Source organism: Notechis scutatus, chromosome 5 (assembly GCF_049901735.1).
Source record: "Notechis scutatus isolate UNSWTSFEM ecotype Mainland chromosome 5, rNotScu1.2, whole genome shotgun sequence".
NCBI classification, from domain to species: Eukaryota; Metazoa; Chordata; class Lepidosauria; order Squamata; family Elapidae; genus Notechis; species Notechis scutatus.
The window spans coordinates 81,962,585-81,982,168 of record NC_142013.1 but is presented as its reverse complement, the minus strand read 5'-3'; the positions used below and the strand labels follow the sequence as shown (position 1 = coordinate 81,982,168).

At 36.0% G+C, this 19,584-nt stretch overlaps 1 protein-coding gene and 1 long non-coding RNA gene across 5 annotated transcripts in view; one reads left to right on the top strand and one right to left on the bottom strand.

The window, feature by feature from the left end:
• Positions 1-164: 164 nt before the first annotated feature.
• LOC148130551 (uncharacterized) overlaps positions 165-19,584 on the bottom strand; it is a 31,834-nt gene continuing 12,414 nt past the window's right edge. Inside the window, exons 2-3 of the long non-coding RNA XR_015749877.1 lie at positions 12,365-12,462; positions 165-277 (exon numbers count right to left, since the gene is read on the bottom strand). This is a non-coding gene — a long non-coding RNA (uncharacterized LOC148130551). The remainder of the gene's footprint in view (positions 278-12,364; positions 12,463-19,584) is intronic.
• On the top strand, positions 2,216-17,890 carry CHST10 (carbohydrate sulfotransferase 10). Of its 4 annotated transcripts, XM_087967164.1 has the most exons (7): positions 2,216-2,840; positions 6,992-7,054; positions 8,472-8,671; positions 9,121-9,218; positions 10,435-10,669; positions 12,373-12,478; positions 14,739-17,890. In XM_087967164.1, the coding sequence occupies exons 3-7, from the start codon at positions 8,572-8,574 to the stop codon at positions 15,274-15,276; spliced, it is 1,077 nt and encodes a 358-aa protein (XP_087823290.1). In that variant the 5' UTR covers positions 2,216-2,840; positions 6,992-7,054; positions 8,472-8,571; the 3' UTR covers positions 15,277-17,890. The 4 variants fall into 4 exon arrangements, with proteins under 4 accessions (XP_087823290.1, XP_026522577.1, XP_026522580.1 ...); XM_026666792.2 differs by lacking the exon at positions 6,992-7,054 and having other exon boundaries at positions 8,536-8,671; XM_026666795.2 differs by lacking the exon at positions 6,992-7,054 and having other exon boundaries at positions 8,533-8,671.

Genomic DNA, 19,584 nt, shown 5'->3' with positions numbered 1-19,584 from the left:
TTGGCAACTTTAAGACTTGTGGAGTTGAAGCCCACAAGTCTTAAAGTTGCCAAGTTTGGAGACCTCTGATATAGTATATAGCAATAGGGTGTTTTACAGCCCTCTCTCAGCAATTTACAGAGTCAGCATATTGCCTCCAGCAATCTGAGTCCTCATTTTACTGACCTCGGAAGGATGGAAGGCTGAGTCAACCTTGAGCCAGTGAGAATCGAACTGCCAAACTGCAGTCAGCAGAAGTAGGCTGCAGTGCTGCATTCTAATCACTGTGCCACTATGGCTTGTATGTTAAAAAAGCAAAAAGGAAGCAAGTTATTTTATTTGTAATTCAACAGGTATATCTCATTGATATGGAATTGGACATATGGAGTTCTACTAGTGAAATGGGAAGCATATACATTTAATAAATAAATTAAAAAGTACATTAAATTTGACAACTCGATTCTTTTAATAGTTTAATCTTTAGACTTAAAGAAATAGAATGACTATGGATGGGCAAAAAAGCAGTGGTAGAAGGAGTTGACTTCTCACTTCTGCCAGCTTCCCCAATGACTTTGTGGGAAGCTTTCAGGGAATGTCAGAAATGACAATTACGTTACTATGGCTAACTGTGGCAATGCTGCAACAGCCAGACTTTTGTGAATACATCTGATGTAAAGATCCTTGAAATTTCAATTACACAGGAGTAAGGAATCCCATATTTTATGCCCATTCTTTATATTAGCAGATCTGAAGTACTTTGATTCAAATATTTTTGTGTTGGGATGCTAATTGAAGGTTACAACCAGACAGGCAGACATTTTAGTGCCATATAGATAAGAATCATGCTTCGTGCTACTTGGTAGACTCCAAATAATGATCTCTTTGTTAATTTGCCCATGCAATAAGGTAATGGTTCAGACTTATATGCCACCCATCTTCTTAGGGTTTTCTAAGTTGCTTATAATCATAAGAACAAGCTAAAATATTAAAATTTTAAATTAATATTGACACTATAATAGTTTTAAAACTAACAAGATTGGAAGGAAGTGACATGCACACGGGGCGGAGGTGGAATCTTATCTTAGTCTATTAACCATGCATAAAGATAGAAATATTTCATATTATTATTGTGGATGAATTGGTGAAATTGACAGAATTTGCTGATAGGCAAACTGACTTTTTGCTTAGAGAAAGGTCACTATTGACATATGGACATTTTGCATAAGAAAGAAAATGATGTTGTGACTTATGGCTTTGATGATTAGAAAGGTTACAGAAAGAAGGAAATTGTGATGAAATCTTGGAGTAGTTTGATTAGAATTGTATATGTAACTGCCAAGAACAATTAATGAATGAACATGTATGTATACACATACATACGTTTTATTTTATTTTTTCTATCTTCTTTTATTAAGATATCTGTATTCTTTATTGCAAAGCTCTTGGAAATTGCTAACAATTGCTAATTGTTTATTTAAAAAGACATTGTTTATAAAAATAACCTGAGGTTTAGAATCTTAAAAACATTTTCCAATAACTTATTAATTTTGGGGTTTTCTAAGTTGCTAACATAACAGCTCCAAATTGTGAAGAATTACTTAGTTGTTGGCTGTTTGGCAGATTAATGCACCCATTGAACAATTAGTAACAATAACTGACTTAGCTATCAAAACCCTTTTCCATTAAGATTCTCCAAAAATAGAAAATCACCTGCAATCTTTAAACTGGAATTATCCCAAACCATCAGTTATATACGTGAATGGGAAACAAATTTAAACTTTCCTCCCAAATCATTTTTTTGTGTCTAGCATCTGTCAATGCTGAAAAAACAGGTACTGTGTACACCTCAGCTAACCGAGATGGGAGTGGATCATAACTTTCCAGCTCAGCTTTCAAAACATAAGTTACGGTAGGGTCCACAATGAAACGGATATCAAACTATAGGCCCGATACAGAAGCCGCAAGATTGTGGTTAACTAAACGCAACACAATTCCAGGCTTCTATACTAAAAGCCTGCAGGAATCACTCTTGAGGCGCGTAATAAGCGCCATTTATGAGGAAAGCTGTTATTGGTCAGCCTTCGCTTCAGTACCAAACGAAACCGCCGTTTAAGTGATATTTGTCTCCAGCCTGCCTCCGTCCAGATGGCGATACAGTATTTGAATAAGCTCTCTTCCTTCCGAGTTTCCACTGAATAGGGTGCTGGGTTTTCCACTTTGCTCCGCCCGCCCTTTCGAGGCTGAGTCAGCGCAGCTCCCCAAGACGTTTCCCTCCTCCCGCCGGGAGCCCCATCTGGTTGACGGCCGCCTTCTCCCTCCTCCCGCTTTTCTCTTCCTTCCCTGCCTCCTCAGAGGCCAGCCTGCCTGCCCCGGGAGGCAGCGCAGACGAGGGTGCCACGGAGCTAGTTTGGAGGCAGTGAGGAAATGGAGGCAGTGGTTGGTGGCGTTTCAGCGCGGCCAGGCAACCGGCGCTAAAGGGAGCACCCGGGCGGGTGGCCTTGTTGCTGCTGGAAGCCGCGGAGGCGAGGCGAGCCGAGCCAAGGGCGATGCAGCCTACCTTGGCTGTCCCTCTGGTCGGCTGAAGTGAGGCTCTTTCGGTGGCTCGGCCGATAAAACTATCGGGGCGGCCCTGGAAAAAGTCGACGCGCACAATGCGCGAGGCGGACGCGGCGCTGCGTTGCTGAGCAACTGCGGCCCGGGAAAGAGGCTTTTCAGCACGCGATCCCCGGCGGCGACAGGAGCCCAGCTGCGATGTAACCCAAGAGAGGCGCGTTGCACGAAGGCCTCTTTCCAGAAGCGCTGGCCTTCGGCCAATAAATGATTCCTCTTGGACCCCAAAGCGATTGGTTCGGTTGACACGAGTAAGTACTGGCTTCTCAAGCTCCGTATGCAGCGGAGGGAGCGGGTGGCGGGTATAATGAGAGGTTAAGTCGCCTGGGAGCAGGCAGTTAACACCAACATCGGTGTCTTTGCGTCACACGCTTACTGTGGACTCAATCACTGCTTTCTCAACCTAGTTTTCTGAATTCCCGTAATACCACCAACTGTCCACGTGGTCTGGGTTTAAGCAACATATTAGATGAAAACCTTTGTGGTTCAGAGAATGCAACTGATTCTTGAATTTAAAGAATTCAAGAAACTTGCTATAATAATGACATAAATGTCATTGCCTAAATATGCAGTTGAAATGTAAACTATTGACAAACCAAGTTTTTATCGATTGAATTGATCCATTTTCTGGATGTGCACATTATATTGAACCATAAGCTAACCAAATAAATAAGACTGATAGTTAACAATCAGATTTGTCCTTTTGTACAAATGCTTTACGTATGTCCTGAAGCCCAAAACTGGCAGGAAAGGAAGTTTCAGTTTCCCACACTCAATATCCTAGAATTGTGAAAAAGAGCATATTCAATATTGGGAAATTACAGCTTAAACAATTGGTTAATGAAATACAATTGCTGTGAAGTGCTCAAATTGGTCAGCTTGATGCCAACTAGGTGGGTCCAGAGAAGATGAAGTCTGTAGTACAGGTAAATCTTGCTTAGAGACCACAATTGCAACTAGCAACTTATACTTTTACTTCCACTCGGTTAAGTTTGCTTGTCACAAGCTACCTGGGAAGCACACAAATGATAATCATGTGATTGGAACATAGTGACATTGTGAGAATTGGTCACAGAGCTGCAGTTTTTTTTTTACACCATTGTAATTTTGAATGGTCTCTAATTAAGGCAGTAAACAAGGACTGCCCTTTTTTACTTGTATCAGCTCAGCCCCCTATATCTGCAACTCTCTCCTAGTTAATAAATGCCTCCAGGTAGATAACTGAAAGCTGAATCAGAATGGTAGTAAATCTATCCTTTTCTAAACATTTTCTTTAAAAGAGGGGTAGTAAGCCTCTTCAGGAAGCCATCACTCAACTCCAATATACTGGATAATTATTATCTAATCACCAGCTTCCCCTTTTGGGGCAAGGTTGTACAGCAAGTTTTTGCCCTGAACTTGAGATCCCTGGAGAAGCAGATTATCTGGACCCATTTCACTTTTGGTTCAGCATAGAAAAGGAATTGTTCTCCTTATCAATGATTTCTGGTGTGACAGGAAAGTGATCCTACTGATCCTACTTGATTCCAGCAGCTTTCAGTACCTTCTTGTTATCATTCTGATATTCTCCAAGCATTAGGAATGGGGAGCGCTATATTACATAGTTCTCATTCCTGAGGGATAGAGGCAGTTGTGGGGGAAGAGATTGAGTCATGGACCCTTCCATTGATGATCACTGCAGGACTTTATATGCTCCTTGTTCCTGTTCCACATGAAACTACTCTGAACAGGGTTGTGCTTCCTAGATGTTCACAATTTGAAGATCTCGCAGAGCAGGTGGCAGCTGTGGGAAAGAGAGCCTTTATATATAGTAACTCCATCTTAAGCAGCAATAGCCTGGGAAGGCAGCCATTACTGTGTGTCACTTGTGCCTTGTCACCTCTCAATTGAACTGGTTCAACACAGTAACCATGGATCTGCCTTGAAGAGCATTAAAAGCTACAGCTGGTCCAGATTGCAGCAGCTCAGATGCTGATGGTGTACCTCAAGCCAACCACATAACAATTCTGAGGAATGCACAAAATGACAGTGAGCTGCTGGGTACAATTCAGAGTGCCGATTGTCATATTTAAAGCCATTCCTGATTTAAGCTGCTTTCTTCCTGTCCACCCCATAAGATTTCAGTAGAATGAACTAGTTAAACATCCCCATGATTAGAGATTATCACTATCAGGAACCACAGAAATGTTCCTTTTCAGACACTGCTCCCTCCTCTGGAATACTTATATCGCCACTCCAATTTGGATGAGGCACTTCACTATTGGTTTTTAGGAAGTTTGCCTTTTGGTCAAGAGATTGGAATTCTGGTAAAGTTTTACTTGCAACTCATAATTTCATAGGAATCTTTCTAGTTATTTTGTTATCTGATTACATTAGGTAGTTACACTCTTCTTGGAGTTAGCCCAGTAGATCAGTAAGTTCTGTAAATAAGTTCTTTCCAATGATAAGAAAAATAGGCAATTGGCAGCATATTTGTTAACATGTGTTTCTCATTTTTCTGTAGGGTTTTCGCTCCACTAGATGATAACTAAATATTTTGTACAGTCCTTTATACTAAGAAATGTTATTGTCTAAGAGAACAGTTCAAATGATCAAATGTCTGAAAGTTTGTCCCAAAACACTGGTGTATATATGCATATACTGTAGTAAAGGTGTTATTTTGAAATGCCACAATCTCTTGTTCTTTTGCTCAATATATAGCATTAATCTAACTTTCTAACACATTCAACTTGACCTTGACACAGAGACAAAAATAACAGCATTACTTGATTCTGAGTGAAAATACCTTGAAAAAATTAATGTCTACCAATTTTTCTTTGCTTATTTGCTAGGAAATTCAGAGCTTTGTTAGTTGTGATTGAAGTAAGAGTACAATATTAATATTTCTATTAATATTAGTGTTTCATGTTATTTTGATTGCACAATCCAATTATCTATGAAATAAATTAAATGGCAGTTTTGTCCAAAAATTGGTTGGTTAAAAAAAAAACAACTGGAAAAACTTTTTGTGATAAGACATTGCACGTTCCAAAGGCTAATTGCACAGTCAAAGCCACATTGGTGGTTTTTTCATTGATTTCTTAATGCATTTTGCATCCAAAATCTATCACAAACACTATTTTATCATTTGTCCTTAAAAATCACACTGCCTGTACTAATTGTAATGAAAAAAATATTTAGCAAAATGACACCAAATAAGTTGTTTTCAAGAACAAAATGGTATTTATTAAATATACTTTGCATTCTGGGGAAATTAATAATGAATCGGTGACTCACATGAAAAATAAATTTCATACAAAAATAAAAATACAATAACTGTAGTGCTGTAAGAACATACTATGTAATAATATGCATAGGTACTAAGTCTTCTCCCAATTCCTCACTTATAACTTATTAGGTTTCTCATGAGTGTGTAACAGCATTTTCTTCGGGGCCTATATATGTTCCATAGCCCTCATGAGTACTGTTTCAGTTATTTCTTAATAAATTAATCAAATTTATATACTGCCTATTTCAAATGAATGGGGGTTTACTGTAGGACAAGTTAGGAAAAGTGATTGACAGATTTGTTTGCATTTATTTTCCACATCTCCTGAAAACCTCACTATCTGGCAGGAAGAAATGTCCGCCAGTTTTGCTCCCAAATGTGGGCTAAGGAAATTTTGATTGATGGCTAGACCCATAGATTTAGGCATTTGTCAAAATCTGGTATCAAGACTGCTGAGCTATGAGCCTTATGGGAATTTCCTGATGCTGTAAAGCAGGAGAAGAGAGTGTATTGATTTTTGTTGAATCAGTCCCTAGAATATGAGAGGAGCAGGAGATTCTGTTGTGAAGGAGAACGTCTTCCTTTGCATCAAAATACTTGCTTCCATATAAAAATACAATTTGATCTTTAGAGTCTTTTTCCTTGACTTATGTCTATAGTGAAGGCTGCCAATTAACGATCATAAGCCATGAAAGTTATAGCATGAGTTACGTGACAAACCCAAATGACCTTTTTTTGCAACGGACATGAACCAAATACCAATCATTGTGTAAAACCTATTGTTATGAGGAATTTTTGCTGAAAACTGGAAGCAAATGATGGTTTTAGGCAAAAACATTGTAAATTGCAATCATGACCACATAGTGTTTGAAATGGCTGTAAATATTATTGTTGATAGTCATCCAAAATATTATCATGTGACCAGCTAACAGAAATTTGGAATGGGATCATAAGTATCTTTGGGGGGGATGTTGTGACTTCCAACAATTGCTAAACAATTGGTCATAAGTCACGGACTACCTATATATTAACAGAAGCTAGAAAATAAACATGAACTTAGAATTTACCCTTTGATAGTTTCAGAGGCCTATAAAATTTATTTTGAGGGGAAGAAACCAATTAATCTTGTTTCAGGCTGCTGTTTGAAGAAAAAAGTGTTTGGAGGAGGAATTGTCATTCAGATAAGTTGCTTTCCAGGTCAGAACAAAGAAAAACAGTACAGGTAGTCCTCAATTGATAGTAACTGTTCAAAGTTACAACAGCACTGAAAAAAGTGACTTAGGACCGTTTTTCACAGTTACAACCTTTGTAGCACCCCCATGATTATATGATCAAAATTTAGATGCTTGGCAACTGCCCCATACTTACGACCATTGCTGTATCCGAAGGTCATGTGATTACCTTTTGCGACCTTCTGACAAGCGAAGTCAATGGGGAAACCAGATAACAACGGGTTACTAACTTACCAACTGCAACTGATTCACAGTGAACAACTGTGGCAAGAAAAGTCATAAAAAGGGATAAAACTAACTTAACAAATGTCTCACTTAACAACAGAAATTTTGGGCTCAATTGTGATCGAAATATAAGGACTACCTATACATAAATTTCAACTCTCTTTTTCTTGCCCTTGTAATTAATATCAGCAGATAATAAAATAATGGTGATTATTTTATAAGATTCATATGCACAATTAGGCCAAATCATTAATAAAATACATACCTAGTACTTAATTTTGTCTTGGGCTGAGGACAATGTAATGTATGCACCCCACCCTACCTGTGTTGGCAGAGGAGGCATGCTGAGCAGAGTCCCATTGAGCTTATTCCAAGTAATATATGCTTGCATGGTAATTGGGCTTCTTAATTCTGGCAATTAAATTATGTGCTGTTGTCTTTTACAAATCTGTTGTGAATGAGCATGGAGCAAACAGCAGTGTTGATAGGGCTCATTAAAAACTGATTTATTCAAAAGAAGATTGATTCCTTCCTAGAAACACAGCACATCTGTATGTATTTACAAAATTACCTGATAATGGAAGAAAGTTTTGAAATTAATTGCAAAATTACTTTTTAATTTTGAGAAAATTACAAAAATAAGTATAGGGATTTTTTTTAACCTCAAGATGCCTGACCAACTACGTTTGCTTTCTGAGCTCTTGAAGTCTTAATTCTATAACCTTTGATATTATTGCTAAAGTCTCTCTTTCTCCAGCATTGTTACAAATTCTCATTTTTAAAATTAACCTACTCAAGTAGTTCAGGATGGCAAATAATATTGCTAAATCTGAATGGTTACGTAGTAAACTTAATAACAATGAAGGGGAACCTCATTTTTCTTCTATCATTTCAAAAATAAATTAAAATCTCTAAGCTGCTTTTTTTTTTGCATTCAAACTTTGCTTTGTTATATAGGAACTTTTGTTTAATTCTCCATGTGCCTAGATGAGAACATACTGAAATTTAGGGCAACTTAAATGCATTTCTTTTCAGCAAAAATAATAGTAGAACACGAAGACAAACACCATATGTAGTTTAAACTTTAAAGGCTGTGCTGTTAGACCCCTTACTAGTGTATTCTGTATTTGAGAGAGATTCTGTTTTTTGTATTGTAGAGACCGATCATAAAATGAACAAAACGGTATGCATTAATTTATTTTTGTGGCTTTTAAAAAGCAGAAACTAACAGAAGTTACATGGCTCATATCTGACATCATGCACCACCGGTGGCTGCTGTTAGCTGCATGCTTTTGGGTAATATTCATGTTCATGGTTGCTAGCAAGTTCATCACATTGACCTTCAAAGATCCTGATGGTAAGTTGATTCAACTTTATTCTTATTAATGCAAGTAATCGCTGAACAATTTTTGTGTCCAAAACAGTGTGAGAGAAATTAAACAGATCATCTAGTTTTTTCCCCTACCCATTCATATTTTCATTATGTTGACTTCAAAATAAGCCTAAAAGATGAAACAGCTTGCCTGTTAGTTGCAACAGTGAAATAGTTAATGCAGATCAAGTTGGCCACGCCCACCCTGGATCTCCAAAGTCAAACACAACCCTGATGCGGCTCTCAATGATAATCGAGTTTGACAAAGGTTTTCAAAATCATGAGATTTGTTTTTTAAATAATTGGTATTCTATTTAAAATCTTGAATTACAGCCTGATTTGAAGTTTAATTTAATTATAATTATATAGTTGTGATCAATAAAAATATTTTATGCAGTATGAAAAAAAGTTTGCTTTCTGTTTTCTTCATCTAGTTCATGGTGCCAAGCAAGAGCCAGTAATACCAACAACTATCACTGAAGTAGGAAGAGGTCACGTAACAAAAGAGAAGAGGCTGCCTGGACAGTTTCAGGTATATAAAAGGGACAGGTTGAAAGGTTAAATAAATGGTATGGTTCTCTATGTCATATTTCATTGTGTTAGACTATAACTGGTTCCTAAAACCAGTCAACCAAATACTATAGAGATTTATGAGCAAAGCATCACTGTAGCCATCTGTACTGCCTTCTGTTCAAATGCAATTTTTCCTTGCTTTATTGTCCAGGAATTGAGGAGTTTTAATTTTAAAAACTATTTTTGTATTGTTTTATGAATTAAAACTTTGTTACATTATTGGGTTATGTTCATATTTTAAAACACAATATTTTATGTTTTTGTATATAATTGGGGATACATTTCTAAGCATGCTTAACTGGGAATCTGTTGAACATAACAGATTCTAACAATCTGGAGTACCACTTTTTGTAGCAGCTTTTAGAACACATTTAGAAGTTCTAAAAGTTTCTAAATTGTACTTCAGTTTTTCATTTAAATTGAAAAATTTAAAAACTACCAGTTTGCAACATTTTTGCATTTTATTTTTAATCAGTAAAGTAAAAATCATCTTCCTTTTTCTTTACGGTGCAGAAAAAAATATTCATTTTAGTCCACATTTAGAATATTGTTTGGTTTGTGTTCCCTATTTATTTGTAAATTCATTTAATTTCTAAATTTTTATTTTGTTTCCTTACTGATGAAATCAAACTACTTTGCATCAGCTTGACCGAAGCAGTTATTTCAAAAGACAGTAATACTGAAATACTGACTTTTAGAAACCTTGTACAGGTATTCCTCAACTTAAAACCACAATTGAGCCTAAAATTTCTAAGCAAGACAGTTGTTAAGTGAATTTTGCCCCATTTTGCGACTTTTCTTGCTACAGTTAAGTGAATTACTGCTTTGATTAAGTTAGTAACAGTTGTTAAATTAATCTGACTTCCTAATTATCTTTGCTTGTCAGATGGTCACAAAAGCTGATCACATGACCCTGGGACATGGCAACTGCCAGTTGCCAAGAGCCTGAAGTTTAAATCACATGACCATGGGATGCTACAAAGGTCATGTGAAAACGGTCCTAAGTCACTTTTTTCAATGCTGCTGTAAATTTGAAGGGTCACTAAACAAATGGATGTAAGTCAAGGACTACCTGTATATGTTTGTAATGCTCAACTCTTGTATGAGTTGAACCTTGAAATGCAAAATAATTTTTGTTCTTCTCTTCTGCCATCCCAATCCCCTTTTATATTAAGACAATAGGAAAAGGTCTATCTGAAGACCTTGTACACGAAGGCCTGGTCCATATGGAGAGGCTTGAACTACTCAGGAATGTCTGCCAAGATGCATCTCTGAAAAACCTCACCCATACTACTGTTTCCAAGTTTGTTTTGGATCGAATTTTTGTATGTGACAAGCACAAGATCCTCTTCTGTCAAACTCCAAAAGTTGGCAATACTCAGTGGAAGAAAGTCTTGATTGTTTTAAATGGTATTTAGTTAACTTTCAAAGTCTCAAATGTATGTTTACTTAGAGAAAGAAAGGTTTCAAAAATTTCTAACCTTTTAAAGTGAGACAAATAAGGTATCACAGTTACCTTAAATGTAAAGGTTTTATTTAAAGCTCTCAAGATCTCCAGGATTCTTTACAGCATAAAATTTGATCAAAATGCAGCTTGGAGATAAGGAAGGAAGAAAAGGATGATTACAAAAATGTTTGCAACATATTTCCATATTTTAATTTCTAGTGGAAAATTATGGTTTCTATGGCTAGAATTAATACAAATCAATAGTTTAAATATGTATATCCATTTTTTTAGAATTGAGCAATTAAGTTTATTATTTGAACCTAACACCATCTTTAGGAAATATGTACAGGTTCTTTGGTAGAATGTTCAATGTTATTTTAATCCACATCAGCATTAGCACCACATCTACTTCAGACAGACAGAGATATAGATGGGTGTCTGACAACCTAATCTTTGAAGGAACAGATAATGCTTTATCTCTTATCACATCATTGAATTCATTTTGAATTATTGGTAACATTTAGTTCAGGGAAAATTATAATAAAAAATAAAATAGTTTGTAAAAATAACAAACACCAAGAAACTACTATAAAACAGAGTAATAATTGTAATTTATTTAAGTAGCACCTTTAATTTTAATAGAAAACAAAGGAAGTGAAATGGGTTCAATTCTACTACATTATAAAATCAGCTCAATTCCATGTGGATATTATGTGAAAGACAATATTGCTTTGAAAAATTTGACTTTGGAGACTATGATTAAAATATTGTAATTAAGGTCTTCTATTGATGGAATTCTTTCTGGCATTGGACCCATTAAATAGAGTCCACTCAGTCTTTCATAAAAGTTGGAGATCCTTTGGACCAAATAGGACTATGACAGATCTATTATTACAAGTAAAGAAAAAGAAAGTCCTAGCGTACGAACAGATTTCTACAATATTGGATTTTGGCTTAAGGACAGGCCAAACTTGCTGAACTACCTGTATGCTTATATATACTTTTCAGGCATAAGGCTGTAATGGAGTTGCACATAACTCTGTGGATAGTATGAAATTAGGGAATTGGCTAATCACATGTCAGTATTAGGAATCTGGCTTTCTGCCTATATCTAAAAAAAAATAGTACGATTGACTCACTGTATTTTTGGAACCAGCTGTTTGGAACCAGCTGTCCAGATTCTGCAACTGGTCAGACTTTGGGATAAAATATCTTCCAGACATAGAATGCTGACAACTGAAAGGGATTATACCAATATGCAGATTCCAGGAGTCTTTGAATAGAAATCCTAGATTGTCACAATGTGCTGTTACATGGACACGTGTAGTTGTGATGAAAACCATTGAGCTTTCCATTTTTTAAAGAGAAAATTTTGGGGTTCAGGTCTGGATTATAGGAAGATGAGAAACTTAATAGCAATATCAGGACGTGGAGACTGGACTGGAAAGTAGAAAAGTATTCCATAAATATGTAGCAGCAAACTACTTGATGGTCATTTCCATGAAGCCTGATTTGTCTTTACCTTGATGGTCATTTCCATGAAGCCTGATTTGTCTTTACCTTTTTACCTCATAAATAAATAATCATGACAGCCACTAGTGTAGATCACAATGGGAATGGACTGAAAAGTACCATTGTAAGAGCAATTTCTAACTTACTTCCTTAGGAGCTTTTCCTTCCATTGATGAGATCCCTGAAAACATTGTGCATGACCATGAGAAGAATGGTCTTCCACGCTTATCTTCCTTCAGTGATTCTGAAATTAAAAAAAGGTAAGTAGTATTTTAATGTGTCTTTGAAAATTATTTCCATTATGAAAATCTCATTTTTGATCATTTGTGCAGAGTTTATGATTATTTATTTAAATGTATTATAGCTGCCCACTCCCATAGACTCTTAAATAGAGGCAATAATCAGAAAAGGTTGTACAGGTAATCCTTGACCTACAACCACAATTGAGCCCAGAATTTATGTTAAGTGAGAAATTTATCCTATTTTACAACTTTTCTTGCCACAGTTATTAAGTGAACCACTGCAGTTGTTAAGTTAGTAACAGGCTTATTAAGCGAATCTGGCTTCCCCATTGACTTTGCTTGTCAGAAGGTTGCAAAAGGGATCATATGATCCCAGGACACTGCAACTGTCATAGACCAGTTGTCAAGCATCTGAATGTAAATCCCGTGACCATGAGAATTCTGCAAATGTCATAAATGTGAAAAATGATCATGTCACTTTTTTCAGTGCTGTTGTAACTTTGAACAGTCACTAAATGAACTGTTGTAAGTTGAGGACTACCTGTATTATAGCTTTGACTGGTGTTTTGGCTGTATGGGCTCATAGTTATATACTGTAAAAAACATTAACATTGTAGTAAAGACCAGTATGCTATAAAATCGTCTTTTTATTATTTTTACATTTTGCATCTTGGCTTTAGAAGAGAGAGTATAGCTGTAAAGTACTGCTTTGGGATTTCTAAGAAATCATGTGGAAGCAAAAATGGAACTGCCTCTCCCTATACACAAAAACACAGAGACCTTTATAAGCAATAGTTCTATGAAAACATGGGTTGGAATGATGGTTACAGTTATTACTTCATTTAAAAAAAATTCTTAATATTGATAGTAAATGGTATTCATAAGTGTCCTTGATAGCATTTCCATCTTTAAAAATAAGGTATAACTGTGAAAAAATAATTTGAGTACAGGAAATCTTTGTTTAGTTACAGTTGAAAGCAAGATCATAAATGAGAGGATTGATCATAAAGTTACTTCATCGCTGTCATAATTGTAAATAGTCACCAAATGACACAGTTGTTAAGCAAGGACTACCTGTATAGTCCTATAATCAGGACTAGAAGAAAAAAATATGTTGACATTGTCATCTCTTAAAAATAGTATTTTAAGGACTCTATTTGTACAATTTGATTTCATTGCATCTCTATCTTTATATTTTGCTATTTTTTCAAAATAGCCAAGTATTTTAGCAGCTGCATTCCACATTAAGTGAACCAATTTCTGTTCAGTGATAGTAGTTGATTGTGTGCACTTCTTGGAACAGATTTACAAGACATACAACAATGAGTAAATCCTGCTGACAGATTCCTATCAGGTTCTTTGGCCATTGCGTAAAAGTGGCCAAACAGTGTCTTGATTCTTTCCAAACAATATTCTTAAGAAGCTCTCTTTAACAAGATTTATTGAGAAGAAAAAGATAGTGTTGTAAGAATTTCAACATTCTGCATTTAGTACCAATAGATCCCTGCATGATAGACACAAACTCCTTAATCTTCTTCCTAGGAGCCTGCCTGTAATCCTGCAAGGAGGTAGATCATTTTCTTAAAATGGAGAAGTTAGCAGTTTTTATCAGTCTGGGAACCAATTACAATAGTCTTTTTTTCAGTGACCATTCAAAGTTACAGTAATGATGAACAAAGGGATTTACAACTGTTCATCATACTTCTGGTCATCACAGTGTCCCAAGGTCATGTGATCATGATTGGAGCACTTGGCAACCAGCTTTCAATTACAATGAACACAGTATTTGTGACTTTCGTTGCTAACTTCCACCAAGGAAAGTCAATGGAGAAGCTGGCAGGAGGTTGCAAATGGCTGCAGGATGCTGCAACCACATGGGAGTCACCTAATGATAGCAACTGGAATTGCTGCCACTGTGCTTATTAAGTTAACATGGCCATGAGTTGCCAATCCCAATTATATCATTAAGGGAGGACCATCTGTTCTATAATACTATCCTGTCATTAGATGAATGTAACTGGAAGCAATCAAAGTTTTGCAGATTTCTCAGCTGAATAGTGTACAAAAATGCTTAACATCAAAATAAATATATTATTTTAAAATTTCCCTAACAAATACATTTAACCTGTTCGTAAAAGTCCACCATGTGATATCTCACTTGCGTATCATTTGCTACTATAGTCAATAAGAGAAGAAATCAACATGGTTATATACTATGAATTTTCAGTAAATTTAAAAATATTACCCACAATTATTTTTGCTTATGTTTTCCATTTAGATTGAAACTGTATTTCAAGTTCCTCATCGTAAGAGATCCTTTTGAGAGGCTTATTTCTGCATTTAAAGATAAATTTGTCCACAATCCTAGATTTGAACCTTGGTATAGACATGAAATTGCTCCTGGAATTATTCGAAAATATAGAAAGAATCGCACTGAGACTAAAGGACTGCAGTTTGAGGACTTCGTGCGCTACCTAGGTGATCCAAATCATCGATGGTTAGATATACAATTTGGAGATCACATAATTCATTGGGTAACCTATGTTGAACTATGTGCCCCCTGTGAAATAACATATAGCGTAATTGGACATCATGAAACTTTGGAGGAAGATGCACCATACATCTTAAAGGAAGCAGGAATTGACCATCTGGTATCTTATCCTACAATTCCTCCAGGCATAACGATATATAACAAAACAAAAGTGGAACGCTATTTTTCAGGCATAAGCAAGAGAGACATAAGACGCCTTTATGCCCACTTTGAAGGAGATTTTAATCTTTTTGGCTATCAAGAACCAGATTTTCTATTAAACTAGTATCTGGAAATTCTGGACAAATTAATCTAAATCTTAACTGTAAACGTATACTGTGTAACAGGCTCATTGCAATGTTTCTAGATTTTTCCAAATGTTCTTTGCATTTGTTGAATATTTGCAATAGGAGCAACAAAGGACTGCCAATTAGTCACTAAAAAAAGCATTACATGACACTGCGATAAAGCAGTGCAAAAATGACTAAGATAGTAAATGTCAGACATTCTTTTTTCCTTAGCTAGTAGAGAATGAACGGTCCAGTAATCTGTAAAGAAACTTGATATGAATACGAAACAAAACATTTAAAAAGGGCAGGAAATAACACTTATATCAATGATCTTACAAATCTATGGAGGCCAAACAGATTAGTAAGTATTGTATAACTTAAGGAAAAGATTCTAGATCCTACCATGGAATCAATCTGAAAGTCCTTTTGCTGTAGTCTTATGATGGTTGCTTACTGTTATTCATTCAGGAAATAACAGTTTCACAAATTTTTATTTGTAAACTGAGTTATTATGAGGTGAATTTTTTTTTTTTGCAAGACAAGCTATGGATCCCATTGAGGAAATTTTAGAGAACACTTCATTTGTTTTGTAACTTAAATAAATACCAGTACAGTATTGACTGTAATTTACCAGGATCATTAAGTCTATGCATTTTGCTATGATCTGCTAATCCTACCCCCAGTGGTGCTATTATAAAGTGAATGAGATCAATGTTCTATTGAACCTAGCATCTTATTTTGGGGATTTCTTAGTTTAAGAAATAATCATACATATAGATGAGACAGCAAGCTGCCATAAGGTATATTTATTTCATGTGTAATATGTAAGTCATTTTTGATCTCTCAAATCTTGATATTATAAAACAGATTACAAAATTGAGAAGCTGGTGCCTATTGGTATAAACATGTACCATCATATTCATAATGAGGCATAATTCTGTCCCTATGCTCAATAATTTATGTGGAGTTTTCACAACTGGCCACTGGGTTTGGTTAATTCAGGTTCATAAAATTAAGAAATTATCCCTCCTCCCAAAACACTCAATTTTTCCAAATGAGTTTTTTTTTTCAAACATTCATAGCAGAATTTGCCTTATAAAATTATCAATGAATAAACAGCCAGCTTAATCCAAAATATTAACGCCTGGGTGCATAACAATGGAAATATTAATATAAAATGTAAATGCCCAGGATTGTAAAAGCTTAATATGTGTGTGTTATTTCTGTTGGATGAAGAAAACTTTTAAGTTCACCAGCAATAAAATCTTAAGAGTTGATGCCTTTGTTCCCTTGGGTTTTCAGGAGGAACAAACCAGTTAAATTTTAGTTAGCAGTACATCAAAAGAAGTAAATTTGAAGCAATACTTTATATGCTGTAATAAGGTCTTAATGACCTTGGCTAGAATGGTAGAAATGAAGAGAAAATCTATTAAACTGACTATAATTCTCAAGAACTTTTGTATTTGTAAACTTTAAAAAAAAAATCAGTGCCAAAACTATTCCTTTCTGTGAAATAAAGACCATGCTAGTGAGGGCTAATTTCGGAAAGATTCCTAAAAACTGAGCCATTCTACACAATATAGAAACAAAGGTAGTAGAATTCAAAATGTAACTGGATGAGCAGGAGTGGTTTTGTACAACCGTTTGGTCCTTTCTACTCCCCTGCATGTAAATAAGGTATACAGTAAGTACTCTCCCAAGTCCTTCCACCTTTTGGTGAGGTGGAATACCTGGGCCTGTAGACAGTATTTGTTAAGAAATGGTTCTGTTTTACAATCTTACCATCTCAACTGTAGCAAATCTGGAGAAAACAGCATCATAACTTTTTTGGCTTTTTTTGTGCCTTCAAATTAGTCTGGACTCCTGCTGATTAGATGGAGAAGTCTTTGGCAACAATTTTCAGGAGTGATTTGCCTTTGTCATCTTAGGGCTAAGAGTTGCCAAAGGTAGGATTAGAACTCACAGTCCTGATTTCTAGCCTGGTGCCTTTAATCACAATAAATTAGCTCTTCCTTTGTGATTAGAGAAAGCATATAAAATATAACCCCCACATAGATTACTGCTATTTTTACTTTGTAATGTGTAGAATGGTTTACATTTATGTACTGTGAATTATGGGATATTTTTTATGTAGACTTTTTCCTGACAGATACCTGTTCTGTGTAGGAAAATTACATATTAAATTGTTATGTGCGCATACTGCTACCTGTGTATGTACTTACAGCTTTCCTTTACACAAGTAATCCCTCTATAAAATTATTCTATATGAAGCTGTCCTGACTATTAGCAAGAAAAAAACAACAAAACTTAAATATTTGTCTTTCTAAAGAAAGAATATTAATAAGATCTGACATGGTAAGATTAAATTTATTTTTATATGAAGTGGTAGGAGAAAATGTTTATTTCAGGATTAACGACCTGATCAAAGTTACTTCTCTGCTGAATTAAAGTGTAATATTAGAAATGTATAGTAAATTAAGGCCTTAAAAATGAGTTCTAATAAAAAAGTGAATCTCCCTTTCTTCTAATTGCCCAAAATATATTGAGCCATTTCTCTGTTCTCAAAATAAATATGAAATAAAATACAGGTGATTGTATTTATTCTGCAAATATGTTTTTTTGTGGTGGTTTTTTTTACCTCATAAAAGATGCGGGAAACTCAAAATAGCATATTTCTCTGCCTCAAAAATGAGAAGGATGTAGGTCACAGTTGGTGCATGGATGACATCCCTTGTCACTCTATGACATCACTTCACATTCAGTAAATGAAATCAATTCTTGGTTTTGTTTTTCCCACTTTTTCTTAAAAATCAGCATGTCTCTTAAATATATATCTGAGCAGAGCCCTCATTCAATGACATTTAGCTAATTTTATGTATTCCTAAATGTTCAACTTTTAAAGACTATCCACTTGACCAGTTCAGATTTATGTTCTATTTTATTATTATTTTTATTATATTTGTATCCCGCTACAATGAATTCATCCATCAATACTTAGAAACTAATTTAAAATGAAGATTAAGCAAACTTTTTAAAAAGAAGAAAAGTATGGTTTCAAACAGCTTAAAATGTTCTCTGGAGCAGCTCCATCAAAATCTTAAAAAAGGGACTCTGGGATATAACCTATCTGATATCTACAGGGAAAATGTTCTAGAAGATTACAGGGATTACTGAAAAGCAGCACCTCCTTGTTTCAACTCTCTCTAGTTCCCAGTGGGAAGTAGTAGTTTTTTCCTAGGTGATTTAATAGGTTGGACCAATTAGGGTTGGAACAGGTGTCCTAAATAACTTTATGGTTAAAAAACCCTAATAGCTGATTCATAGCCACTGAATTTCTTTGCAATCTACATATTAATACTAAACCAATGGGCAATACATGACACTTCAAATGTAGCTCACCAAAAGTCCCCCAAAAGTGCCACGTTTTTGAGGTTGCTGGAAACTAAATTCAGTAAATTTTAGAAAATCAGAGCTTGCTCATTCTATAGCAGGGGTGTCAAACTCAAGGCCCGCAGGCTGGATCCAGCCTGGGGGTGCTTAGCTCTGGCCCTTGGGGCTGCCCTGGAAACAGCGAAGGACTGGCCCACGGTGTCTCTGCCGGCAAAAACAGAGCTCAGGAGGGCCATGCACGAGCTCCATTTTCACAGGCAGACTGCACTGCAGACTGGTCCTTTGCTGTTTCCAGGGTGGCCCCCATATCTAAACACTTATGGGACGGATCTGGTTTACGGGCCTTGAGTTTGACACCCTTGCTATATAGGATTATGCTATACAGGTTGCCCTTGGCTTATTATTTAGCCATTATTTCAAATTATGACACAGACCCCCAAAAGCTACTTATGACTCAGTTTCAAAGTTATGGCTGCTTCAGCAACCTGTCATCTGCCCTTATGACTGACTTCAAGGACTCTGCAGCCCCCCACTCTGGGTCTCTGCATCCACTCATCCATCCAAAGATCAGGCAGACTAGTACATGTGAATCAGCTGGATCTTGAAAGCTTCTCACTTTGTTCCTTCCCAGTGACTAAGAAGATCAGGCCAGCTGGAGTTTGCAATTCAGGCTATTCTAAAACAAGTGCTATTTTCGGAATCCTGGACATGGCTCATTTTTTTAAGGAGGCTCCCTTTGTGAAGTTTGTGGAGCCTCTTCAAAAAGGGAGCCCCCTACAGGCTCAGGAGAATAACATCTGATCTGCCAAAAGGATGTAAGAAAGCTGATCTTGTATTGGGCCAGGCACTTCTCTAAGAAGCTGCAAAAAATAGAAATGTACGTTGGGTGCTGTTAAGTGCTGGAGCAGGCAAAG